General features: G+C 52.3%; 1 protein-coding gene across 1 annotated transcript; it reads right to left on the bottom strand.

Annotated features, from left to right (window-relative positions):
- Window positions 1-5,871: 5,871 nt before the first annotated feature.
- On the bottom strand, window positions 5,872-14,481 carry PAX1 (paired box 1). The gene is made up of 5 exons (XM_030872648.1): window positions 14,223-14,481; window positions 13,183-13,812; window positions 11,515-11,657; window positions 10,807-11,029; window positions 5,872-5,963 (listed from the first exon to the last, which is right to left on the bottom strand). The coding sequence occupies exons 1-5, from the start codon at window positions 14,479-14,481 to the stop codon at window positions 5,872-5,874; spliced, it is 1,347 nt and encodes a 448-aa protein (XP_030728508.1).
- Between the last annotated feature and the right edge of the window lie 9,085 nt (window positions 14,482-23,566).

The following is a 23,566-nucleotide window of genomic DNA, read 5'->3' as shown; positions in this document are numbered from 1 at the left end:
GTGAAAGACAATCAGAGAGCTCCCCCGCTTTTTAAGCTAAGGAGGAAATTCTCTTTACCCCAACTGTAAGTGACCTTTAAGGATTTTATCCTAAAACAAATACAGAAGGGAAGAAATAGTCATTTTCTACCTCTCTACAAAAGATCGCCCCTTACTTTAAATGTGAATCATGATTTTAAATGATTAAGAACTTCAAAAAGATTGCTAAAAATGCTTAAAATGGGGAAGCGTCAAACCCAAATTAATCAAAATATCAGAATCGCACGAATACAGATAAAGTTCATTTCCTGAAGACATCAGTTTTGACAGGTTGCTCTTTAAAACTCGTATTTGTTCTAGATTCAAAGCATTGAATATATGTATCTCTTAGAGTCAAATTTAGAGGTGAAACCTATTTCTAAGGTGATCTTGATTCTCATCTAACTTATTTAATAATTCCCACGTGGATAAGCCTAGAAAATCTGTTTTTCACTATATGCCGAGCCTGTCCTCTTTGTTCCAGAATCAAAGCAACTGATTATCAATTACAATAATAATCACAACAGAAAGAGAACTCCTCTTGTAAACAGGTGTTGTTCACAACTGGACAGGTTACCACTTGAACAGAATGATGAATTTTTTGTATGTTTAGTGTTATCTTTGTATTCATCTTTATCTTGGTGGAACAATGTGTGCTCCCCCTGGTGGCCAGAATGATACCTTCGCTTCTCAGATCTAGTTGATCATATCACAGCTTGTTTGCCAAAGGAGAATTTGTTTGTTTTTTTGTTTTTGTTTTGTTTATGTTTCACAAGCTTCGAGTTCCAATTTCAACTCTTTTTAAAAGATCAATTCATTCAAATATCTTTCTCATTTTTTCATCCAAGAGGTTTGTTTTGAAATTAAAAACATCCAATTAAAGAATTTTTTTTGTTTGTTTGGGGTAAAATTAAATCTTATAAAGTTAAGACCACATCCACCAGTGACCGGAAGAATGTCCCCAAAGTGAAAGTTGTATGGTCAATATAAGACACTGGAGATAATCCATCCAGTCCATATATCTCACTAGAGTAAAAGGAAATAGAATGTTACAGGATGGAAATGTAATTTAATAGCTGAGTGAACACTTGATCAGCTTATTTCATCCTCAAGAAGAAAAAGGGTGAAGGCAACCCAGGTGGTTAAATTGTAATGCAGTTGAAATTCCATCACCCATGAAAACTGTAATTGGGATTCCACTTTTGGACTTGGCCAGCCCAGAAACAGATGTGTGTTCCAACGAGGATCGCAGACTGCTCTCCTGGAGAAGAGCTCTTTAGAGTGAAACAGGGGTTTCAACTGGTTTCAACTCCAAAGAAGAGACTAGACTAAATTGAGTATAATTGTTCCAAGTGTTTAGAATTCCCAAGTTGGATTGGTACTGAATGTGTGGTTTCCCTGTTACTGCCTTGAAAAAAGAAGACGGTGTGATTCCTTCTTACTCTGTTCTTTCTTAAGTTTGAGATCCAACAGTTTGGCTAGAAATATCTCAGCCACAGTGAGTGAGGCTATAGTTCAAACAGCAAGGTCAAGGTGAAGACCAAATACCATTTTGTGCGTAATTCCCGCCCATTAAAAGAATAGAATCAAATGTTTCTCATTACATAGCCTGCCTGGATGCACAATCCTTTGAGCTGAGTTCCTCGGGCACATTTTGGCAAGATTCTAAATTCATATTACCTGGCCTAACATGGAGCAGGTAGAGTTTCTTTTGAAAAGAAACCCTGGCCAATATAATTCTACCTAGAGAAACTGATGCCAGTGGGCTTTAACCCAGACCACCGCTCCATTAAATAAATCCCATCCTCCTTGACAGAAGTCAAGAAACAAGCAAACAGGGAAACACAGTTGTCAATGAGCGGGGTCCACCCAACAGGAGATTAACGCCACATGGTTTTCAAGTGAATTGGGGATAAGTAAAAAGAATGCTCGTGCCAGTGTTGGATGTTTACATTTTATTCCTATCCAGTATTTCTTCAAACGAGGGTCTTCCCCATCACTTTGCCTCCATCTCTCTTTCCTGACCTAGAGAGATGGTGTCCTTTCAAAGAAAGGAAAACTGCATTCTTCAGCCCCTGGCAGCTTTGAGCATCGTTGGGTGATCCGTAGGACAAGCCAGGATGTCTTCAGGAAGGACAAACCTCTGTGTCTCCTGTCCTTTGGTTTGCTTTCTTTCCTCCTTGTCCCAAAGCAGCCACCTTTCCTAGGGAAGTTCTTACAATCCATTCTAAGCCCTTTCTCCAATCATGAATGCCACAAAACCCAGTCTTTATTCATTTAAAGCACGAAGCTGGCCCTCTTTACAAATACTCTGTTTCTAATAAACCCTTGTTGATATGCATCCATTCAAGAGAATAAAGTGAATATGCTAGAGCTGGTGGTGTGCAAAGATCAGATCTCCAGACCCCATCTGTGTGCACCCAGCACAGTGCTGTATGTACCTTTAAAGCACAAACACAGAAACAGAGTTCTGCTGCCTGCATTTTTTCTCCTGGAAGGAATCATTAAAAAACTGTAACAGCGTTCACCTTTAAGGACAGAGATGAGGACAGGAAGAAACTTTCACTTTTCATTTCAATGTTTCTGTGCTGCTAGAATTTTCTAACGATGTACATATATTACTTTCATTCTTTTAACAAATCCAAGGGTTATTTGAGTGGTTACATGTCATTTTCTGTTTATTTTATTTTTGGTACTTTATTTTAAAAAATTTATTCTTAAATTAAAAAATAATAAAAGGCAGGTACTAGTGCAAATTTCCTCTAGAGAGTGATTCTTTCTCAAATTATTCTACCCAACATGGTACTTTGTAACCTTATCATGAGTCCCCAGAACAGATAGACCAACATGCAGGGAGAACAAAAAGGCAATCCTTAATGGGCTCTTTTGAAAAGTGTTTCAATGCTGAGTCCTTCCATCAACCATAAAAACGACTCCCCTGCCCTTTGTTAACAGCGAAAAAATAATCATCTCCAGACAGGTGAAGCAACACCAGGGCTGGGCTTCCAGCAGGCCAGTGCTGTTACCGCATGGGAGGGTGCATTTCACAGACAGGACACCGAGGCTTGGTGAAGTCACAGGCCTCCTCCCCACTGAATGGAACAGGGGTTTCACCTAAGCTCGCTGGGACTTTCCAGGGCTCACAGCCTCCAGGGAGGAGGGAGAGCCCTGCATATCCCTCAGGACGGGACAAAGCGTGCTGGCCCGCTGACCAGATGCTGTCCATCCTCCGTGAACGCGCCCTCAGCGCCAGCGACCCTGGAAGGCCCGCCTCCAGCCACAACACTCGGGGAGCTGCGGGGGACAGACTTGGAAAGTGCCTCCCTTTGCAGGTGGCAGCCTCCATCCTTCCTGGACTGCATTTTCCAGCTCTTCTCACCCCTGATCCCAGTCAGCCCATACACAGAGCACGACATGGCAGAGAAAAAAAGGATGACAGCAATGAGAGCTGGATTCTTCTCATTTCTTCTGAAAAGGTGAGGTGCTTTCTTCCTGGCCCAAGCCAGCCAGTCCTCCAGGCAGCAAGGATGGTTGTGTGAGATGCTGTGGACGACTGAGCACGTCAAGCTCATCTAAATACTTTATTCCTGTTATCATTATGGGCAGCCTCTCTGCAGGAAATGCTGGCACAGAAGGCTGAGGACCCCAGGCTCAAAGTTTGAGCCCCAATCCTGGCTCTCTAATGAGATGGTGTCACCCAGTTTCCATGTCCAAACCCTGTGATCCAAAGCTTGCTGTATGTGGTCCAGAGAAATAAACTAGGTCTCTAACCCTCAATATTCCTGTTTATAAAATGGAACTTTTTGTATAAGCAAGAGACTTTGAAGACCTGGGAAGAAAAGCCTCTATATGAAAAAAAGCAGATATTCTTTTCATTAGTTTTGATGAATACCTCCAGCAGGTACTATTGCAGTGAGATGCAATGAAAATAATTCCCCCACCGGTTCCCTCCAAGCAGACAGCTCCACTTACAAGCAAAACCTTCAATTCGAAAATCTCTGCTCTCAGTTTTAGAAAAGCAAACAGTGGGAGGAAAAACAAAACAAGTGGCCAGAGACTCCTCTGTAGTGAGAAATCCCTAGGTTATTTGGTAGCCTGTGATAGTTTTCTTTAGCTTTAGAATGTTAAAAAATGTTCTGGGAAAGTCCTCCATTGTTCCTCACTGCCTTCTGCCCATTTTTTCCCTCTAAGAATTAACTTCATTTTAGGATGGTTTCTGCATTCTGTCTCTCTACCTCGAGTTTCCAGGGACCATCCCTGAAAATGTTCCTCCCCTCTCATTTTCTCTTCCACCTCAACCTGGGTTACAAAGTGTTAAGGAGTAAACCAATAAAACAAATCCCTCTTTGCAGGATCTTAGTTCCCCCAACCAGGGATCGAACCCGTGCCCCCTGCGTTGGAAGCATGGAATCTTAACCACTGGCTCGCCAGGGAAGTCCCAGAACAATTCCCTCTCAATAGTGTTTATGCTGGAAACCCAGGGGCTAAGTCATTGAAACATACCTATACAACACTCCAGTCTGGACACAGACTTGCTTACCCTTACAAAGCACACATACAGATGCTTTCCTTTATTCAAAGGTAGCCATGGTTAACAGGTGATGTCAGACTCTCACCAGTGACATTTTTCTGACTACAGAGATTGAAGTTTTATGTCCAGGGTCCTGCCACCAGTGCTCCTGAACTTGGGAGCAGTGAACGGAGCTTGTGTCCTGCTCTAGAAGACACTTTCTGGATTTTTCTGACCCCCATCCCTTTGCAAGCCAGAAGCCAGATTGCACCTTTGTACCCGGAAGCAGTTTGTCGTTTAAATTAACAAATGTGCTGACCCCTGAATACCAAAAAACAGTGCTGATGCGTCTACCATATGCCAGATTCCCTCCTGTTGGGTGTGGAGGGGTAGGAGGGGGCACCCCCAGGGCACGCATGGTTTTCTAACTACAGAAAACACAGTGGCCCCAGTGCCCCTACTCCTACCCCGGTCTTCTTTGGGGTGACATCATCTCAGAGGAAGCAAAGAGAAGCCCAGCCACTGGGCACTGAGAAAACATCCAAAGAAGAATATTTCCTGATAATATCCTTGGGGTGGGGGGAGAAGAAGGGACAGTTCACCGAGGTTTTATCTGGGTTCATGGTTATAAAAATATGAAATAAAAACTGTGGCTTCTCCATTTCCCAGGTTGGAGCCCCTCGGTGAGGCCTGGGGCCCCCGGAGGGGTGGAGGCTAAAAAGAGGAGGGCCTGTCGTGGAGACTGGTCTGGTGCTCTCGGCAAGGGGGTGAGGGTCCGGGCAGTGCCAATAAGGAGAGGCAGAGTCGTGACTTGTAAAGGCCAAGGAGAGAAGACTGCGGACCCGGCTGGACCACAGGAAAGGGAGCCCACGTAGACGGGGAGACGGAGGGAGGAAAGGAAGCGAGATAGAGAGGAAAATGAAGAGGGCGAAGGTGGGGAAGGAAAGGAGGCTCAGGAGGAAGGAGGGAAGAAAGGGAGGAAGAAGGGAAGCGAGGCAGAGCGGGAAAGAGGGAGAGAGGGGAAGGGAGAGAAAGGGAGGGAGGGGCGGTGCCAAACAGCCCGGGGAGAAGTAGGAAAAGACGCTGGAGGCCCGCTGGACGAGGGAGGCCACGTCAGAGCAAAGGTCGCGGCGACGAAGATGCAACAGTCTGAAGCCAAAGTTCAGAGAAGCCGAAAACCCCGGCCGATGGAGGAAGCGCGGCTGCCGGGCGCGGGGCCGGGCGAGGCCGGGGCTGATGGGCACTTCGGCCGCGGCGAGTCCTCGGGTCCGCGCCCCACTGCGCCCGCCGCTCCGCCGCCGCCTCCGGGCTCGGGCTTGGGCTCGGCTCACGGACGCGCGGCCCTAGGAGGTCGAGGCCGGGACGGGCAGTCCGTGTAAGCTCCCGAGGCCGTCGGGGGTCTTGCCGCCGGGGCTGGGCGGCTTCCGGTCGGCCACTGCGGGAGGAAGCACACGGCGTGGGGTCACTGCAGGGAGCTGCGCCGAGCGGGAGACCCGGGGACCGCGATACCCGGGAACACGGCCGACAGCGCAGGGTCCCGGGGAGAAGGGGCGGCGCGCGCTCCACATCTCGGGGTTGCAAGGAGGCAGCGAGACCGCGCTCCCCGGAGCCCTCGGCACCCACCCTTCGCGGCCCCGCGGAAGCCTCTCGCCCTCCCAACCTGGGTCGCGGCTCTCCTCGCAGGGCCCGCCTGCAGACGCCCCGCGCCGCGGGCCCCGCGCCGCTCAGTAAAGCGGGCGCCGGGCGCAGGGAGGCACTGCAGAGCCAGGCGGCCACGGGCGGGGCGGTGGTCCGATCGCAGACCGGGGAGGGAGCGGGGAGCTGAGATCCGCGCACCCCGCCTCCCGAGCCCCCACCCACGCCAGACCCAGCTGGCGCACCGGCCCAAGAGGCTGCCAGCGCGTCAGGTCACGGTCCTCAAAGCAACTCAGGGCCCGCGATGGGCCGGGGGTGGGGGGGAATCGAGTGGGGGTGGGTCACCAAAATACCCCGCGGGGAGGGCCCAGGGTGGCCAGGATCACCCCCGACGTGGGAGGCGGTCGCGCGTTAGGCGGGCGGCAGACTTCGTTCTGCCCCCGCGGCCCGGGGATCCAGATGCGCTCATCACTGTGGGCACAGCACGTCCTGAGGCCTGTGGGCCTCCGGATTTAGTGACAGTGGACTTGCCATATTAGGCAGCATTCAGCGAGTTGCTCTATTATTTAGGGTTTTGGGAAGGGGCCCAAGTTTTGCTACTGGAAGCCAGAAAATTGACGCCACGATTGTGCAACCCCTGTTTTTCCCTTTCCCGACGCCCGGCCCCTCGGCTTCTCCTGCGCTGGAAAGCACAGGCTTATTTATACCTAAAAGCGCCTATTTTCAACTTTCTTTTCTCCTCCACACGTCCTCCTTTAAAGGGGGAGCTTGGGGGCGCCTCAAGTTGGGGTGAGGGGGAGCTCCCGGCTGTTTCCTCCTGCAGCTGCCCTCGCCCCGGCTCTGGCGCACCGCCCCGGGGCCGCGCGGAGCCGGACCCACACCTCTGCGCCAGGGGCGCGCGCGCGCACATCTGGTTTCGCAGAGGCGGCGAAGGGGTCTGGAGACCTTTCCAGGACCGACCCCTCGCTCTCCCTTGCCTCTCAGCTCTCTTTCCTAAACACAGTTGTGGCCGCTCAGCCGACGAGGTTTTCAGACCTTTTCATTCCACCCAGTACACACACTTGGAGGTGAGGCCCTGTTTAGAAAACAACTCCGGAGTTGGAGGTTTCTCAGCCAAGGGCCGGTTGCCTGAGAGACAAGCGAGAAAATGAACTCGTGAAAAATAAACACCCGGGAGACCAGAGACAGATTTCACTCCGCTCTATGGGGGCGAGCCTGCTGCTGCGTTTGTAGCTCTTCCCCCGCCCCAGTCCCTCCCCATAGGACCCCTCTGCCCCTCCTTTCCCACCTGCAGGAATCTGGGTGACGGAGTGGGTACGTCGCGGGGCCCCCACGAAGGCTCGAGCCGGCGTTAGGCACTCTGCAAGCTTATTTAAACTTAATGGGCAGGAATGGGGACAAGCTTTTTAAAAAATATTGGTACTTCCATTCCAGGGCCACTGGGACACTGGGGTGGGGCAGGGCGGGGATGGGGGAGATGTCAGCGGAGTCCTGGAAAGGGGTCCCCCAAGGCTGTGTCAAAGGAGACCGAGGTTGGCGGCGGCGGGCTCTCAGGCCAACGCTTGCGCCCTAGTGTTCCTGGCAAAGTTCGCTTTTAGGATCCTTCAAGAACTAATCCGGAGCAGGGGCGACTGGAACAAGCCGCGAGTTATCTCTAACAAATATAAAAGACACATATTCTTTGAGCCTATGCAATATCTTATAAATTTGATTTCCAAATCTTTAGTCTTTCCAAAAGCCGGCTGGGAGGGACCTCAGAGCCGGGAGGTTTTGAGGTTTCTGAAAACACTCTGTAAATACCATTTGTCTTGAGGGAATGCCTGATGGGGTCTGTCACCTGTCTGGAAGGGGAAGGGGAGGGAGATGGTCTTGTCTGGATAGGGGTCGGAATTCCTAGAACACGGGCCCCCCTCCACTTGTAGATGAAGTGGAACTTTCCTATGCTCTCAGGCCTTAAGAATTAAAGTTTCCTTTCACCGTCGGGAAATGTAAATCACACTGTCTTGCCTAAATAATAGGGAACCCAGACTCACAACCCTCTACCAAGATAAAGTTAATAAATTGTAATGAATAATTTGACATCTGAGTAAGCTTATCTTAGGATAATAATGTTCATTCGCACCTGATGTGGAGGACATATTGAAATATATGTATATACATATACAAAATATAATATATATTATTATGTGTATATTGTCCGTGTATGGACTAGGTGATCAGAAGTATTTGTTTTATACTGAGCCGTTGTGATATTAAACCGCCTTCAGTAAAGAAACTGTTTTCTTACTGAAGAAGTTCAATAGACACTATTCCTACTACTCTTATGAACAATTAATGATAGTAAATTGTCTTATGGGATAGGTTTCTTTGAAGATAATTTCTTAAGCAATGATTAGAAAATTAAAGGCAGTGATTCACATTACTTTGCTTTGTAATTTTTCAAAGACCACTTGTGAGTGGGGGCAATCTTTCAATTCCATTTCTCTGCCAATGAGAAGAGTGAAAATCCATAACCCAAGTAGATATGCAATTCTCATTATTTATATGTTCCTGTTCAAACACAAACATTTGTATGCCAGCTGGAGAAATCATTTTCAATGATCGACCTGATTTATTCGATGACCCTTTACTTGGATCTTTAAAGAACTGTCAGGATCAGAACATTGTTATTAATTTAACAATGAATGTAGCTAATTACTGCTGCAGATTTTGGAAATGGGTGGGATGTTTCATAATAGGAAGTGAAAATAATGGTGAAATGGACAGGAATGCCAGTGTCATTCAATGGCCCTGTATTTCTGAAAGGAAAGTATCTTCCAAAGGAAATTAACCACCAGTGAGTACCCCCTGCCCATCAAATTAACTAGAGTTAGCCTAGAACTCAGAACTGTGTGTTTCACCTTTGGATTATTACCTACATTTCATAATTTGTTTCGAAGGTAGCGCTTGAAATACCCTGGGACAGAATGGCTCTGTTAGGAAAGGACCGCATCACTCTGAAGATAGCGAGTCCTTTTTCTAAGTCTTCCTGCTACTTGGGGTCAGCCCAGGGGGAATCGTTTAAATTTGTGGATACACTTTTCTAAATCAAATTAACCTGCTTAGTTAAACGATTAGTCTAATGAGTATAATTTGGTAAATTCCATTTTAATTTCTAATTCAACAGATAACCTCAGGTGTCAAGAAAACGAGTAGGTCCAAGTCCCAGGACAAGGCTCTGAGCAAAACACTTCCCCTAAGACCCCTTATCTGTCCTTAAAGGGAAAGATCGAAGGAGCTCTGAGTCTCGACTTTTAAAATTCCCTTTACTTAGATTTTCCTGTAAATGAACAAGTGGAATTTTCCTATTATTTAAATTAAATTTAAAGATTGAAGGAGTTCTAAGTCTCAATATTTGTAAATTGATATCCCAGAATTTTCGTGCTCTAAAAAAGTGACAAAAAATTTTTTAACTTTTGTTCCTCCGCTTGACTGTTAATGATGGCATCTTAATCCTCTCTCTCTCTCACTTTCTTTCTGTCTCTCTCTCTTTCATAGATCACGCTATTATGTCTCAATGAAACTACTTGGAAATAAAGTTTTTGCCTGGGTATCACCAAAGAGGAAGCCCCTCCTTTCCTCTGCCTACCCAGTGCCACCTGCCCCCACTTCTGCCTGGGTGGGTATAAGGCAGATCAGCTGCAAAGACCCTTCGGGAATCTGGAACATCCTTGTGCCCCACGCAGCCCCCAGGTTCGTGCTCAGCCACCTTTGCTACTGAGGCCGAGAGGCCCCACCTCCACCCCGGAGTGACTCCTGCCTTTTCCTAGAGGAGTTGAAGTTGCAAATTCCTGGCGCTCAGAACCTAAAAGCAGGCAGGTGGGAAATTGGCAAAGCCAGTCATTCCTTTCACCGTGAGGAAAATGCAGAGTCAAGGGCAGGTGAGCTTTTCCCAAGTTACAGGAAAAACTAGAACCCAAAGGTCAGTGTAAGAAGATGTCCCTCTCACTGTGGACCGTGAATTAAATACCTCAAATCTGTTAGTTGGCTTATCAGAGAGCAGATTTATGGAGGAGGAGGGGAAGAAGAGTCTAGACTTAGACACACATGATTGAAATGCTGTCTCCTCTCCCAAAGGATGTGTTCAAGAAGAGGAATGCAAGGGGAGAACAGGGCCTGCTTGGGAAAAAAAAAAAAAACTCGGACATGGAAGAAAGAGATGGGCAGTACGTGGAAGGGGTCCAGGCCAGGGCAGGTCCAACCCCACCTGCGGGGTTCAGGTGCCACAGCAGGTCCTCCACAGAAGGTACAGCTCCACAGGCCACAGGAAGGTGCCCCTGGAGGGTGCCTTCTAGACCCTTCTACGGACAGAGAAATGAGACCCAGAGAGGAGGTCTTCTTAATCCATACAAGTTAGGGGACAGTCCTGGGGCCTCTCTCAATCTCTGCCTGCCTTTCTAGGGACACGGCTTATACCTATTAGAAATTAATCTGCTCTGGTTTAAAGTGTAACCCAGAGGAAGAATCTATGCCGGTACCCACTCCAGCCTCTCTGTCTCCTGTCTCTGTCTCTGTCTCTGTCTGTGTCTCTCCTTTGCTCCTTTGCACCCTTCCTAATCCTCCAGCATTCGTCTGAACCCCTCCCGCCGGCCCGCGCCCCTCACCTTCTCGGCTGGGATGCTTGAAGGTCACGGCTGCGGCAAGCTCCCCGCCGTGTACGGTGACGCCGGCCCCGGGGGGCGCCAGCGGGGGCCCCTGCGCCGGCGGCCACGGCGGGCCCGGGGCGAGGTAGCCGCCGGCCGGCGAGCTGTACACACCGTGCTGGTTGGAGGCCGGGTAGGCGCAGGCCGGGAGGAAGCCGCCCACCGCGGGGAGGCCGGAGGCCGACTGCGGGGAGAGAGAGCGACAGACCGTCGGCAGCGGGCAATCCCGCCGACTTCTCCAGCACCGGCAGTTACCGGGGTGGGGGGGGTCCCCATTCTCCCTGCTGTCCCCACAATGATTCCCCATGCGAAGTCTGGCCTCTAATTGTCCTGGCAAGGACTGTGGCAAAGCGATGTCCACTCAAATTGTTAGAAATAATAACAAAAGGTGAAGGGGGTCATCATATTCACCGTCCGGGACTTAGAGAAAGGGAGTCAGTCCTCAACCTTTTGTGTTAACGGGGCCCAGGTTTTTTAGCAAAAGTGTCTTGGCAAAAGGCAAGTCAATCCCCTCCTAGGAAAGGAGAGAAATATGCCCGCAGACCAGACATCAACCTTCAGCCCAACTCGCCTCCCCTGGGGGTGGAGGGGGCCTCTTCCCTTTCTCCCTACTCCCCTCCCTCTCCCTCTCCCCTGATTAAGGACACCTCCTTCCCCGCGCTCAGTTACCTGCGTGTATTTAATGTCTGCCTCCAAGGCAGGTTTCTCGAGCCCGTTCACGGCTGGGCTGGCGGGGAAGGCCGTGCGGTTCACGCCGGCCCAGTCTTCCATCTTCGGGGAGTAGGCGGCGCCTTCGCTCCCCCCCAGGGCCCCTGCGGGGACACAGGAGGATTAGAAGAGGTATCTGAGTCCGCGCTGGGCACACGGGCAGCCCTCCGGCCCGGACATCTAAACGCGTGCCTACAAGCGCCCAGCCCGGATCCGAAGGCACGACCCAGGCTCCTCTGAACACCCGGCGGCAGATGCTCAGGGCAGCGGGGACCCCAGATTTCGCTGTTGCTCCCAGCGGGGCAGAGAGAGGGTGCTGGGGACCTGCCCCTCGCTCCTCCCAGGTCTCCACCCGCTTCCCACGAAACAGGAAGTTTCCGACAGGGAGAGGCTGACGGCCAGATCTGGGCACCCTCTGCCCAGGCGGCTTTTCCACTTTGCAGAGACGGTGCCCCAAAAGGTCCAAGTTCAAATCCACAGCAGGCTCAAGAGAACTATATGGGCTTCTCAATGTCTCAATAAGCGTCTGGAGGGCTGGAAGCCGTTTCTACTCACAACTCCCTCCAGAGACATCCCGGGTCTCCAGAAAGAGGCATCAACCCAGCCACCCGTGAGCGTCCCCGGCTCAGGTCTGCTCCTCGCACACGTGTGTGTGCAGAAAACCGAGAGAAAGCTCCAGATCTGAGCTCAGGCATGGAGAGGTCACCTCCCCGCTAGCTCCCCACCGGACGCTCCATGGGAAGCTTTGGCCCAAGCCTGCGGCCCAGGCTGGGTTTGAGCCACAAGGAGAAATGAAGCCTGTGCACGGCCTGGAGGCACGGCTCACAGCCGCTGGAGCTAAGCCTTCAGTTTCTTTCTGGACGCCCCTCCTGTCTCTTGGGCTACAGTGAACTTTGCCTCTTATGCTCCTGCTGAGTCTGCGCACCTAAGAACACGCCACTCTCTGGCCGGCTGCTGGGGGCAGGGGACAGTGCAAAGAGACTACAGACCCGGTCCCGGCCCCCACCCATTCTTCTGAGCCCCTCACCAAAACTGCCCCTAACCTTCCCCCCTCTCCCCGTCCCCTCCCTCCACACCCAGAGATTGCAAGCAAAGGGCAAATCCGTGGGAGCTTTCACCCTGAGGATGGCTGCAGCCTGCAGGCGCCTGTCACCCGCCAGGCCACGGGGCCTGCTGGAGATTCAGGCCACACAGCAAGACCGGCCAGCCAGACCCTTCGCCTTTTACTCAAAGAGCCTTTTTTGGGGAATGGTGAGGGATCCCGAAAGATCGGGATCTTAAGAAAGGGTCGCAGAATTGACTTTGCGGTTTGTTTGGCTTAGATCTGGCGATAGGGGTTTGCATACTTTTTGCAAGAATGAAAAAGCGCAATTTCAAGCCTCCGAATTTGTGGTCGGTGATTGCTCTTCTATTTGGGAAATATTTTCCATATTTGTCATAAAAAGTTCAAGATGTCCGAGGACTCCCACAGAAGGCCCAGGACCCTCAGTCTCCCTGGCCAACCCGGAGCCCTCCCCTGAGCCAAAACCGGTTGGAGGAGGCCCGCGAGAGTGACCCCTCACCCGCATGCCTCCCCCCGCTCCACTTCTGCCCCTTCCAGGAAGGCTACAGAAGGCTGGCGCCACTGACCTGTTTGCTCCATAAACGTCCGGATGCCCAGGATATTGCTGACCGAGTGAGCCGAGGGCCATGAACGGGGGATGCTGACGTGGCCCGCTGTGCCCGGGACCCCGTGGTGGCTGCCCATCTTGGCACCCGTGGGCGACACGGGGCTGGGGTAGGGATACTGGTAGATGTGGTTATAGGGCAGCGCCGGCTGCGGCGGCGGCTGCTTGCTCGCCTCGTACGGGCCGGGCTGCGCCAGGCTGCCAATCTTATTCCGCAGGATGCGGCTGATGGAACTCACAGAGGGCACGTTGTACTTGTCGCAGACGCCGTCGGCTAGCAGCCGGTCGCGGATCTCCCAGGCAAAGATGCCGGGGTCGCCCTGCTTGTAGTCCCGGATGTGCTTGACCACGTTGGGGGTAGTGACGCGGGGTTTGCTGCCCCCAATGGCCCCGGGCAGGATGGAGCCCGTCTCGTTGTAGCGCGCCAGGATCTTGCTCACGCAGCCGTGGGATACGCGAAGCTGCCGGCTGATGTCACAGGGTCGGATGCCCAGCTGCGCCAGCTCCACGATGCGCAGGCGGATGGCGTTGGGCAGGGGGCGGCCGTTGACGAACACGCCGCCCAGCTGGTTCACCTCGCCGTACGTCTGCTCTGCGGACGCGCCCGACGAGAGTGAGGGGAGGGGAAAGAACACCGGCGGGTTAGCCGAGGGTGGCCGCGCAGGGACAGGGGCTGCACCCGGGGCACCTCCGAAGGTGACCGGCGGGTCCTCGGAATCCGAGCAAACGGACCCAGTCCGGTCCCGGGAGTTGGCACCCGCGCAGGGACCACGGCGGGGGGAGCCGCGCACTTCAGCCCTCCGTGCCCTTTCGCGACTTCCGACGCGTCTACTTGGGACATCCCCTCCCGCGACACGCCGAGCGCCCCCCACCCACGCCCGGGGCTGGGGGCGTGCGGAGAACGCGGCCAGTCTGGGACCCGGGACCTGGTCTCCCAGGGACCGCGGGCGCGAGGGAAGGGAGGCGCCGGGACACCCCCCGCCTCGTCCGCCCGCCCCTTACCCATGGCGCGCGGGCCGGCCGGCTGCCTGGCGCCGAGGCGGCCGGGGCTGGGCCCGGCGCGGTCCGGGAGAGCTGGGGCGCCGCCGCCGCGGGAGAGGCATAGAGGGAGGGCGCGCGCGAGCCGAGAGCCGCGGCGGCCGGGCCGCGGGCTGGAAGAGCGCCGTGAGCCGCTGCCGAGCGCGCCGCCGCCCGCCGCCGCCGCCGCCCGCTCCCAGGACACTCTCCACGCCCGCGACCCCAGGCCTAGGGTGAACTTCATCCGATTAGGAGAAATTCGTCTGACCGGGAGGCTGCGGAGTGCGGGGATCAATTTGACGTGTCCTCCACGTCAATCTAGGCAGTCACGCCGGAGACGCGCTAGTTGGCAGCTCATTGGTTCCCGTCACTGCGCCCCGACGCCCCCCTCCCCGCGCTGAAACTCTACCCCCTCCTTCTGTGCTCCCCCCTCAGCCCTCCTTCGGAACCCAGCCCCCTACACACACACACACACACACACACACACACACACACACACACACACACACACACACACACACACACACACACACAGTCCTAACCCCAGCCGGGCCTGGGACCTTCCACTTGCTCCGCTTCCCTCGAAGCCCCTCACCCCTCGGGTTTTGAGAATGATGGGCTAGTCATTTCAAATTGATGAGTACTTATTAGTACTAGTACTAGTTTGGGTTTTAGTTGTATCACTAACCTCCGCTGCCATTACTACTAAGATATCCGAGGATTAAAGTCGATTACGGCACGGTGGTCAGTGTGGGGCTGCCTCTCCCATCTCTCTCCCTGGGCAGGGTCAGGGGAAGAGCAGTGTCAGCGCCCCAACTCCGGGCGGGCGGGCAGCGTGCTGGTGTCGCAGTGAGAGCCCAGGGTAATGCAGGGCGCCTGGCCAGCCGGGTCCAAAGTGTTTGCGATGGAGTGACTCCAGAGTGCCCCACTTCTGGCTGACACCCCAATTTCGCTCTCAGAAGATCTTTACAATGTTTAACAGCTACCCACTCCTTGGGATAGTAGTGTGATTTCAGTGATGTTAGAGGGGGCACATTCTAGATTCTGTCTCCCTGTGGACAGGTCCACCCACTTGAACGCATTTCTCTCAGAGAGGTGACCCAGGACTCAGGTCAGAAAGGGATTCTGACCTGCTGCTCCCAGAACAGGGACCCCACACTGTCCGGACCCCAGGGGCGTCCTGGTGGCCTGCCAGAGGTCAAACGCTATAGCTCCTGCTCTAGGTCATTCCAGTTCCTTGTCTTCCAAGCTGGAAGCCTGCATCTGTCCATGCTGGGGGGAGGGGGGGGGCGTGGCCTCATCTTTCACCCAGCACCTGTGGCTTCCAAGGGGTCTTTGTTAAACCACTGAATGGTCCTTTCCCCTTCCTGTAAGTGGGGTTTGCACAGCCCTGAACTCTTTGGACTTAGCATTAACCATCAACACTTTTCTCTACTTCTATCCTGCATCAACATCGAGTTGTAGATTTCCCAGCCTGTGTCACTAACTGTGGTAGTCCCAAAGGGAGCCTTGAGGTGGGGTTCAGGAGAGAGCAGGTAAAGGGAGAAAGTTCCTGGTTTTGACAGGAGAAGACTGGGCCCTGGGAGTTCTGAGCTTGGGGCCAGTAATTGCCAAGGGCATTTAGCTGAATGCGTAGGAGCAGAAAGGGGGGCCTTGGAGGGAGCCTAGGAAAAGCCCTGGCTCCTGGGATTCCTGTATGCTCCCAGCTCTCCTCAGAAGGAAGGAAGTGTCCCCCGCCACCATCTCCCCAAAAGTCCAAGCGCTTGGGGGCTGGCAGAAAGCGGCACGCAGCTCCTGGACGGTGATGCTGCTGGAAGCACAGACAGACCCACCAACGCAGCAGGGAGCAGTGGAGACCAAGTCCCTGACTCCTTTCCCTCCTCTGCTCTCGGGAGGGAGTGCACAGGCCCCGGCAGATAATTCCAAGAATTATCCTTGGAAAAAGAAAAACCAGGTTCAAAAGAAGTGAGGACTCTCCCTTCCTGCAGCACAGAAAACATAGTGCAGACTCGGGCTCCAGAGACTTCAGGGAGGCCACAGGGACCGGTAGAGGTTAGTCAGTACACTGGCGAGAGTTGGGGGTGGGACTCTTTGGAAGATAAGGCCCGTCCACGACCGTGCAGCGTCGGGTTTCAGAGAGGGGAAAAGGTGATTTGGATTAAGGTGGGCAAAGCCAGGAACTCTGCAAAGGCCCCAAGCAGAGCACTGAGTGCCCGATGGACGTGGGGCCCTCCGAGGCTGCGGGCAGTGGGATACGCCCTGCTCAGTTCTCTCCAGGTGGTTTGCAACCTGTTAGCCCCTGATCTAGACTTTCGTTGTCTGAATTTCAAGTCGGGCGCCGGAGACCAAAAAGTTTTATTCCGGGAAACGCAGCGTCCATAACCCGGTGCGCCCTCAAAATAAGGTGAAGCAGCTAAAGCCGTTTCTACCCCCCCCCGCCCACCCCGTAGGCGCGCTCGGAGAAGAACAAATAGAGCTGGGGTGTCTGGGTGAGAGGTGGTTCGCCCCAATCTCCCTGTCAGGGGAGCATCACCCCACCTATGCCAGTAAACCGCGGGGCGCGGGAAAGGAGGTGAGCCCAGGTCCCAGGACGGCATCTTCTCCCCACTCCCCTTGGCGGAGATCTTCCAGGGCTGGGGGAGACGCTAGGAGGATTGCGCCGGCGGCTCCCTGGGGTGTCGGAGCCCGCCGGCCCTCATTTCACAGCCCACATCCCTCGCACCACCACCCCTCCAGCCGCCGGCTGCCCGCTGCTGGACCACACAGCGCTCGCGACAGCCTGCTCCCAGCCCGCCGCCAAAAAGCTTACAGTTTGTCGCCACCTGTCGGCCCGCGGCTCGGCTCCACTGGCTCCCGCGCGGCGGGCTGGTCTGGAAGCGAGGTGGCCCAAAAGTGGGCTTGCAGAAAGAAAGGAAAAGACTCTTCCACCTCCCCGGGATACAGCTTGGTCTCCTCCATGGCAGGGGGCGGCGACGTGGTCGGTGCTGAGCGCGCAGAGGTAAAAAGCTCGCGGGTTCCACGTCTCTGCTGGGCTGGGTTTGGCTCCGTTGTTTCGAGCGCCTCGGCGCAGCGTGGAACAAAGTGAAGAGCGGCTCCCGGGGACGCAGGGCAGAGGAGCTAAGGGCGCCCGCCGGGACCCGGGAGACAACGCGTCCCGCTAGGGCTGGAAGCCCGGAGGGCGAAAGACAGATTCGAGGGTCCCTGAGTGGCTTCGGAGACTGACGCGGGTTTCGCAGGACAGAAAAAGGAGTAGCAACTACGTGCCAAAAGCGAGCGGCAAAGAGGAGGCAGGAAGAGGGTGTCGGTCCTCCCGGGAGGCAGGATGGGCTACGGGTGAGTACTCCTGCGGTTTGCCGCCTGGGCAGAACCCGAAAGTTAAGGCTGTGAGATAAAGGTTCGGTGACAAGGTCATCCTTGGAGCGACAGTCACCCCACTTCACGTCTCCTGCGTCGCTTTGCTTTTTGGTGGGACTGTATCGGGGAGTTATTTGGGTGCAAACGAAATGTGCCAGCCGCGATAGACCGCGGTGTTCCCGGAGCCCGTGCATCGCAAAGGCTTCAGGAGAAACCTAAACCAGCAGAAGGAAGTCCCGCTCGGGTCCCGCGGGGCTGAAGGAGCAACCGTCGGGCCGGGCACCCTTCGCTTCGGCGACCTGGAAGGACCCGAGCGCAGAAAACAGAGGCAGCATCTCGGGAGGACCCTGGGCCGAGCCCGCTGACTAACGGCGAACGCCGGTACCCAGCCACCTCCCGCCGGGGACGCTGGACCAGCTCGGGCTCCGAGGGAGCGGGGACGGGATGCCGGGGCCTCCCTCCGGCCCGCGAGCCCCAGGCCTGCGGGCCTGCACGCGCTCCGGGGGAGTCCTGGCTCCGTGCACACCCCGCACTTTTTTTTTTTTTTTTTTGCGGTACGCGGGCCTCTCACTGCTGTGGCCCCTCCCGTTGCGGAGCACAGGCTCCGGACGCGCAGGCTCAGTGGCCCAGACGCTCCGCGGCATGTGGGATCTTCCCGGACCGGGGCACGAACCCGTGTCCCCTGCATCGGCAGGCGGACTCTCAACCACTGCGCCACCAGGGAAGCCCCACACCCCGTAATTTTGCTGTGATTTTAAGTGCACTGTGCCGTGAGTCGTGTGGTTGGAAAGCAAAGTCAAACCGAGTCTCTTCACTTTCTTTTTAAATTAGCTTTAAAAAAAAGATAGGGCAAGCTACGGAAAGCGCTTTGTGCACCAGGTTATGTTGTGCCCTCACCCACCGCACTCACACAGTTTTGCAAAGGCGATCCCGCGCAAACTCGTAAGAAGTAAGTAAGGAGTGGACAGCTGCTCAGACGTAAGGGAGGAAGAGCTGGCCCAGATCAGGGAATTGCAAACCCCACGGAATGCGCGAACCGAGAACTAGCTCGCCGGAAACGGGACTGTGAGATAAAGCAACGGAACCCCACCCGGAGTGACCGCGGCGTTGGGGGCCTGGGGGGAGGGGAGGAGGGAGGAGGACTCGCGGTTGAACTGGCCCTGTTGAAGGCGGCGGAGTGGACTCACAGGGAAGAGGGTGGGTGCGTCACGCCCTGCACCTGCCGCTCCAGATTGGGACACAGAGACTCCCCAGACCCCGAATGGAAGATGTTGAAGATGATGCCAGTTAGCATGAAAATAGAGTCCCAGGCACAAGAAATACCGTAGGCTTCTCAGACAGATTCCCGAGGCTTGTTTCCACTTGGCCTGCTGGTGGACACGCTGGCCTTGAAGTTGGTTGCCTAGCCTCGCCTTTTAGTTGCCAGCCTGGAAACGGGTCGAATAGGCAGTGATGGGAAGGAACACCGTTCCCCTGGGGGCTGTTCCCCTGGGGGCCGTTCCCCTGGGCGCTGACCCGGGCATGTCCTTGGAAATGCAAGGGGAGAGAAGCAAGGAAATGTTTTTTTTCATTTTCCTAAAATGAAACGGACAAACAAGAATAGATGAGTATTGTCCGTGTGAATAACAGTTTCCGGATTCCATTCAGAGGGATAGGGGGGGAAATCAGAAAACAGAAATCTGCCCTGAAACCCCCACTAGAAATAGAGGGAAATTGAACACAGCAAACGAATATCTGAGATACTTCCTACCCTGCAATGCAGGGATATGACTACTACATTTGTAACATTTCTTTTGGAGTAGAAACGTTTTAAATGTCGCATTTGGGTGATAAAAATTAACTACAGGAAACTGGTGCCATGTAGGAAGAAATGGTTTCTTTGAGTTTTTCTGAAGGACCAGCGGGCGTCCCTGCAATTCTTTTGTGGTTATTCTCATGGGGGCAAAATCCACAGTTTCCCTCCTCTCCCTGGCAATGGGCGTATCAGATAAGCTTCAATTTCCCCTTATATAAAATGACCTAGACCGTCTAATTAGATCTATTTCATTTCATTCCATCAACCAAAAGCCTCCAAAGGGCTCTCCAAGCACTGGTCAAAATTCCACCTCTGCAGTGAGCTCTCAGAAATGTTTATATGACAGTGCTAAGAGTCTAAACAGCAATATTAAAATGGAAATATTTGGGAAACTTAAAATGTCCATGGGGCATATCTCCTGTACATGGTCTGGGCACTTGGAAAAGGAAAGATCTAACAGGGGTACAGAGGACAGAAGGGACATTTTCAAAGGAGACCAAGAGAGTGATGGCATGTCTGCCTACAGGATGACTCGCACAGGCGGCAGTGGGCGAGGGTCTCCCACTGCCTAGTGGATGCCCCTGTGGATCAGACTTGCTCTGCTACAGATATTGACATGTGTGAGACATCCACACCGGCCAGCCTAATTGGAACCAGCTTGAAGTGTGCTGCCCTTGAATGCTTTGGAAATTTCTGATCCTCCATGGACATAGGACCTGGAGAATGGATGGAGGACATGGCAACTGAAGGACACATGTAGAGCCCTTTTCCTTGAACTAAAGAAATGCCCATCCAGTTGTGATTTACATGGATTTGTCAGATTTCTCATTAAAGATCAGTGCTCTCCAATCTCATAGTGCAAGCGCTAGAAACAGGGCAGTTAGGAGGTTTGAACTAAAGAACTCTGAAACCTGCTGGTAGAGGGTTTCCAACTTCCCCTCAGACCGACAGTGAAGCAGGCATCCTGCCCCCATTTTCTGTTATCCATTTCTTGCAAGCTTAAAATTATCATTCATAACTAGATGGTAATGATTTTACTTTTTGAATCCAGCATACTATTTGGAAACCTTGCTGTTTGGGAATAAAGTCTTTGTTCCAGGCTTGTGGGTTGGTTGGTTTAGTGTAAGCTCAGAAGTCTTAAAGGCCTCTGGAATTGTATGTTCTCATCAGAGTAGGATCTCCTCCATGTTCATTTAACTTTTCATATAGATCCCTATGTTATTTCTCCCTGCAATGCTGCTCAAATCATTTTCTTGTCAGAAATCAAGTGTCTTTTATGAAGAGCTTTCTTTCGGGCACAAATGGGATTTTTACTTGTGAGTAACTTTTTACTGCCGGGCTACTTGGTCACTTTTAAGCGGTTACCGCTTGATATCTTTTTCTCTGTAATTGCTGCAATATCTCAATGCCTGCTACATATACATATATATAACATGTTCGCAGCTCGGTGATGGTTTTAATTTTCTCCCCCCCCTCCCCACATGTATGGGCTATGGAGTTTTATTGAAGACCCGTAATGCCTCCGGTTTTGATTTAGTGTTTTGGAGTTTGTGATCTCACTGCCCGGTATGGAAAATATTAGACAGGGTCTGCAGATTGCATGCCGGAAAAGACCCACATCACCACTGTGGGCCGAGCGCTCGTCACCAGCTCCCCAATAAGCCGAATGTGTGGCCATTGGAATCAATGCTCAGTTTTTGTGCCTTGGATAGAGACCATCTCAGCCAGTCCTGCCAAAGCAAAGCTTCTTGAAGACACTGATTCTCCCAGCGGCTGCACTTTGGAATCATCGGAGGAGACTTCGAATGCCCGGGTCCCACCCACAGAAATTTTGGCTGAATTTTTCGGGGTGCAGCCTGGGGCTTTGAAGAGCTGCCCAGGTGATTCCAATGTGCAGTAAAAGTTGAGAATCTCTGCTTTAGGGAGGGGGTGATGTAACTTGATGCCTCCCGCTTTGCAGCGGTGTTGCAGGATGCCCGAGACCGGCTGGCGACTGACCTGCCTCATTCACCTCTGTGGGCACCTTAACATGACACATGAAAACATGTTTAACTCCATGGAGCAAACGTCCTTCCTGTGCGTTTTTACACTGTCACTTTGGCCCCTCTCGAATCAGCTGAAGAGGGAGAAGGCTGCCTTCTCAAGCTTGCTTGGCTGCCCTAGGTTTGCTGTCTTTAAAAGCAAGAAACTTGTATCCCTGCCCTCACACAGGTGATCACAGCCTCCCAGTTAAGTGAAGCCATCTTCAAAAGGAGCTGGGGTCTGAAGCGGGGGGGATCATGGAGACGGAGATTGGCTCAGCTATTGGTGCTGATGAAGATGGACTTGGGGAGAAGTGGCAACGAATCATAAACGCTGCCCATCGGGGAGTCAGAGTAACTGCATTGTCCAAGGAGGCGAGAAATGAACTGGCCTTTTTAACAGGGTTAAATAACCCTGCCCTCTTGCCATGTAAGGTAGCAGGGCGGGCATAACCCTCAAGCTTCTCATAGCATCTAAGAAAGACTGAATCTTCTTTAGGGCTAAGTGTAGCTTAGTATTTTTCTGACTGTTTCTGCTGTTAACATTATTTAATTGCCACGCACATTGGAAGGCGAAAACTTTATCACAGGGCTGCGGCAGTGTTGCATTTTAGATCTCAGAGTTGCTTGCCCCCCAGATCGCTGGTTTGCTGTGATAAGGACAGAAGTGTCAATTCATGGGGGGAGGGTAAGGGGGGGGCGGAAAGAGAAAGAAAGAAAAATGCTTGACTTATCCTCTTTAAAGTCTCAGAAGTCATTAAAAGGAAAACTCCTTTTCATTTTTAATTAGTCTCGCCTTGGTAATAAACGTGAAGATTTAGATTGCTCTATTTGATTTGGACTGTTTTCTAAGCTTAGGCGTATTCCAGAATATGAACTGCATTTCATTTTTAAACAAGTTCCAAGAAAATCTGAGGTTAACTCTGTTGCTGCAGTGCCTTTATGTCCTTGACTTCTAAGGTGCAGAGTTTTAAGATCCTGTCTAGCTATAACATTTTGTTTCTCCATCACTATAGGATCAAGAGAACAAATACACTAATTCTTGTGGGGCTTTTAGGTCTCGTTCATTTTTTAAAATCTTACATGAGCACCTCTTGAGGAGATCTTAAACTATCTATTTTAGGAACCACATCAATTTTTTAAAGTGTCTTATAAAAAATTCTTTGTGTTCACCTAATTTAATAAGATGATACTCTTTCTGTTATGTTCTAAGATAATGGTAAAATAATTTAAAGGTACAGGGAAATTAATCATAACAATAACAACAGTAAAAATTAAAATGCCCTTAGAATGGTTCGGCATTTCTCAGCAACAACTGGAAGCTTAAGATTTAGAAGGTTGTACCCAAGGCAATACCAGATTCAGAACTCAGTGGCAGGACACCGGCCTTCCAAATGGTGTGCTGAGAAAATGTGTTTTGACAGGGTTTCTAAGCATCGAGACGTGGGCAAAGGGGATACGTGAATTAACATCCATCCAACTGGGAAATACTCAGCGTTGGGAATACTCCTCTTGACAGACCATCCAGGGAAAGGTTGGCTCCCCCATGACGGGACAGCATAGAGGTGCTGTCCATTTCGCTTTCCGTAATAACACCTCAGGTTGAGCCAAGACTCTGCCGGGTCTAATCTCCTTCTGTAATTATGTCTCACAAAATACAAGCCAGGCCGTGATGCGAGGACCTGGTCTTTGCATGTGCGGGACATGTGTTTGTATTCTCGATGTCAGCCAACTGATGTGGGCAGAACGAATCTGGTACTTCCATCTTCATTTCTCTTTAAGCTGGGGTGTAGGTAACTGCAAGGGGGCCGGTGGGGTTGACTGGGGCTCAGCACACAGCAGAGGTTCAATCTAGACGAATGGCACTCCATGAGGTTTGATGGTGGTTTGCTTCCCCTTTGGGCCCCAGGTCCTCCTGTCTTTTTAGGCTGGATTCATGCTGCCCCTCATTACCGAGGGCATGCGAGTTCGGCTGAGGGCTTTCTGTTCTCATTACGCCTTTAGAGCTTCTCTTTGTGTCTCTAGTATTTAAGCCGCAGGGAGGTTGGAGGAATTTATGATCAGATGGGAGCCGAGCCGAGCTGCTACCCACAGTGAGAACACGTGTGTGAGCACCATCGTGGAGCTGGCACACAGAGGTCGACGCACCCTCTTTAAAG

This window comes from Globicephala melas, chromosome 15 (assembly GCF_963455315.2).
Source record: "Globicephala melas chromosome 15, mGloMel1.2, whole genome shotgun sequence".
NCBI classification, from domain to species: Eukaryota; Metazoa; Chordata; class Mammalia; order Artiodactyla; family Delphinidae; genus Globicephala; species Globicephala melas.
Note: the sequence above shows the minus strand (reverse complement) of the source record. Positions and strands in the feature narration are given on the sequence as shown.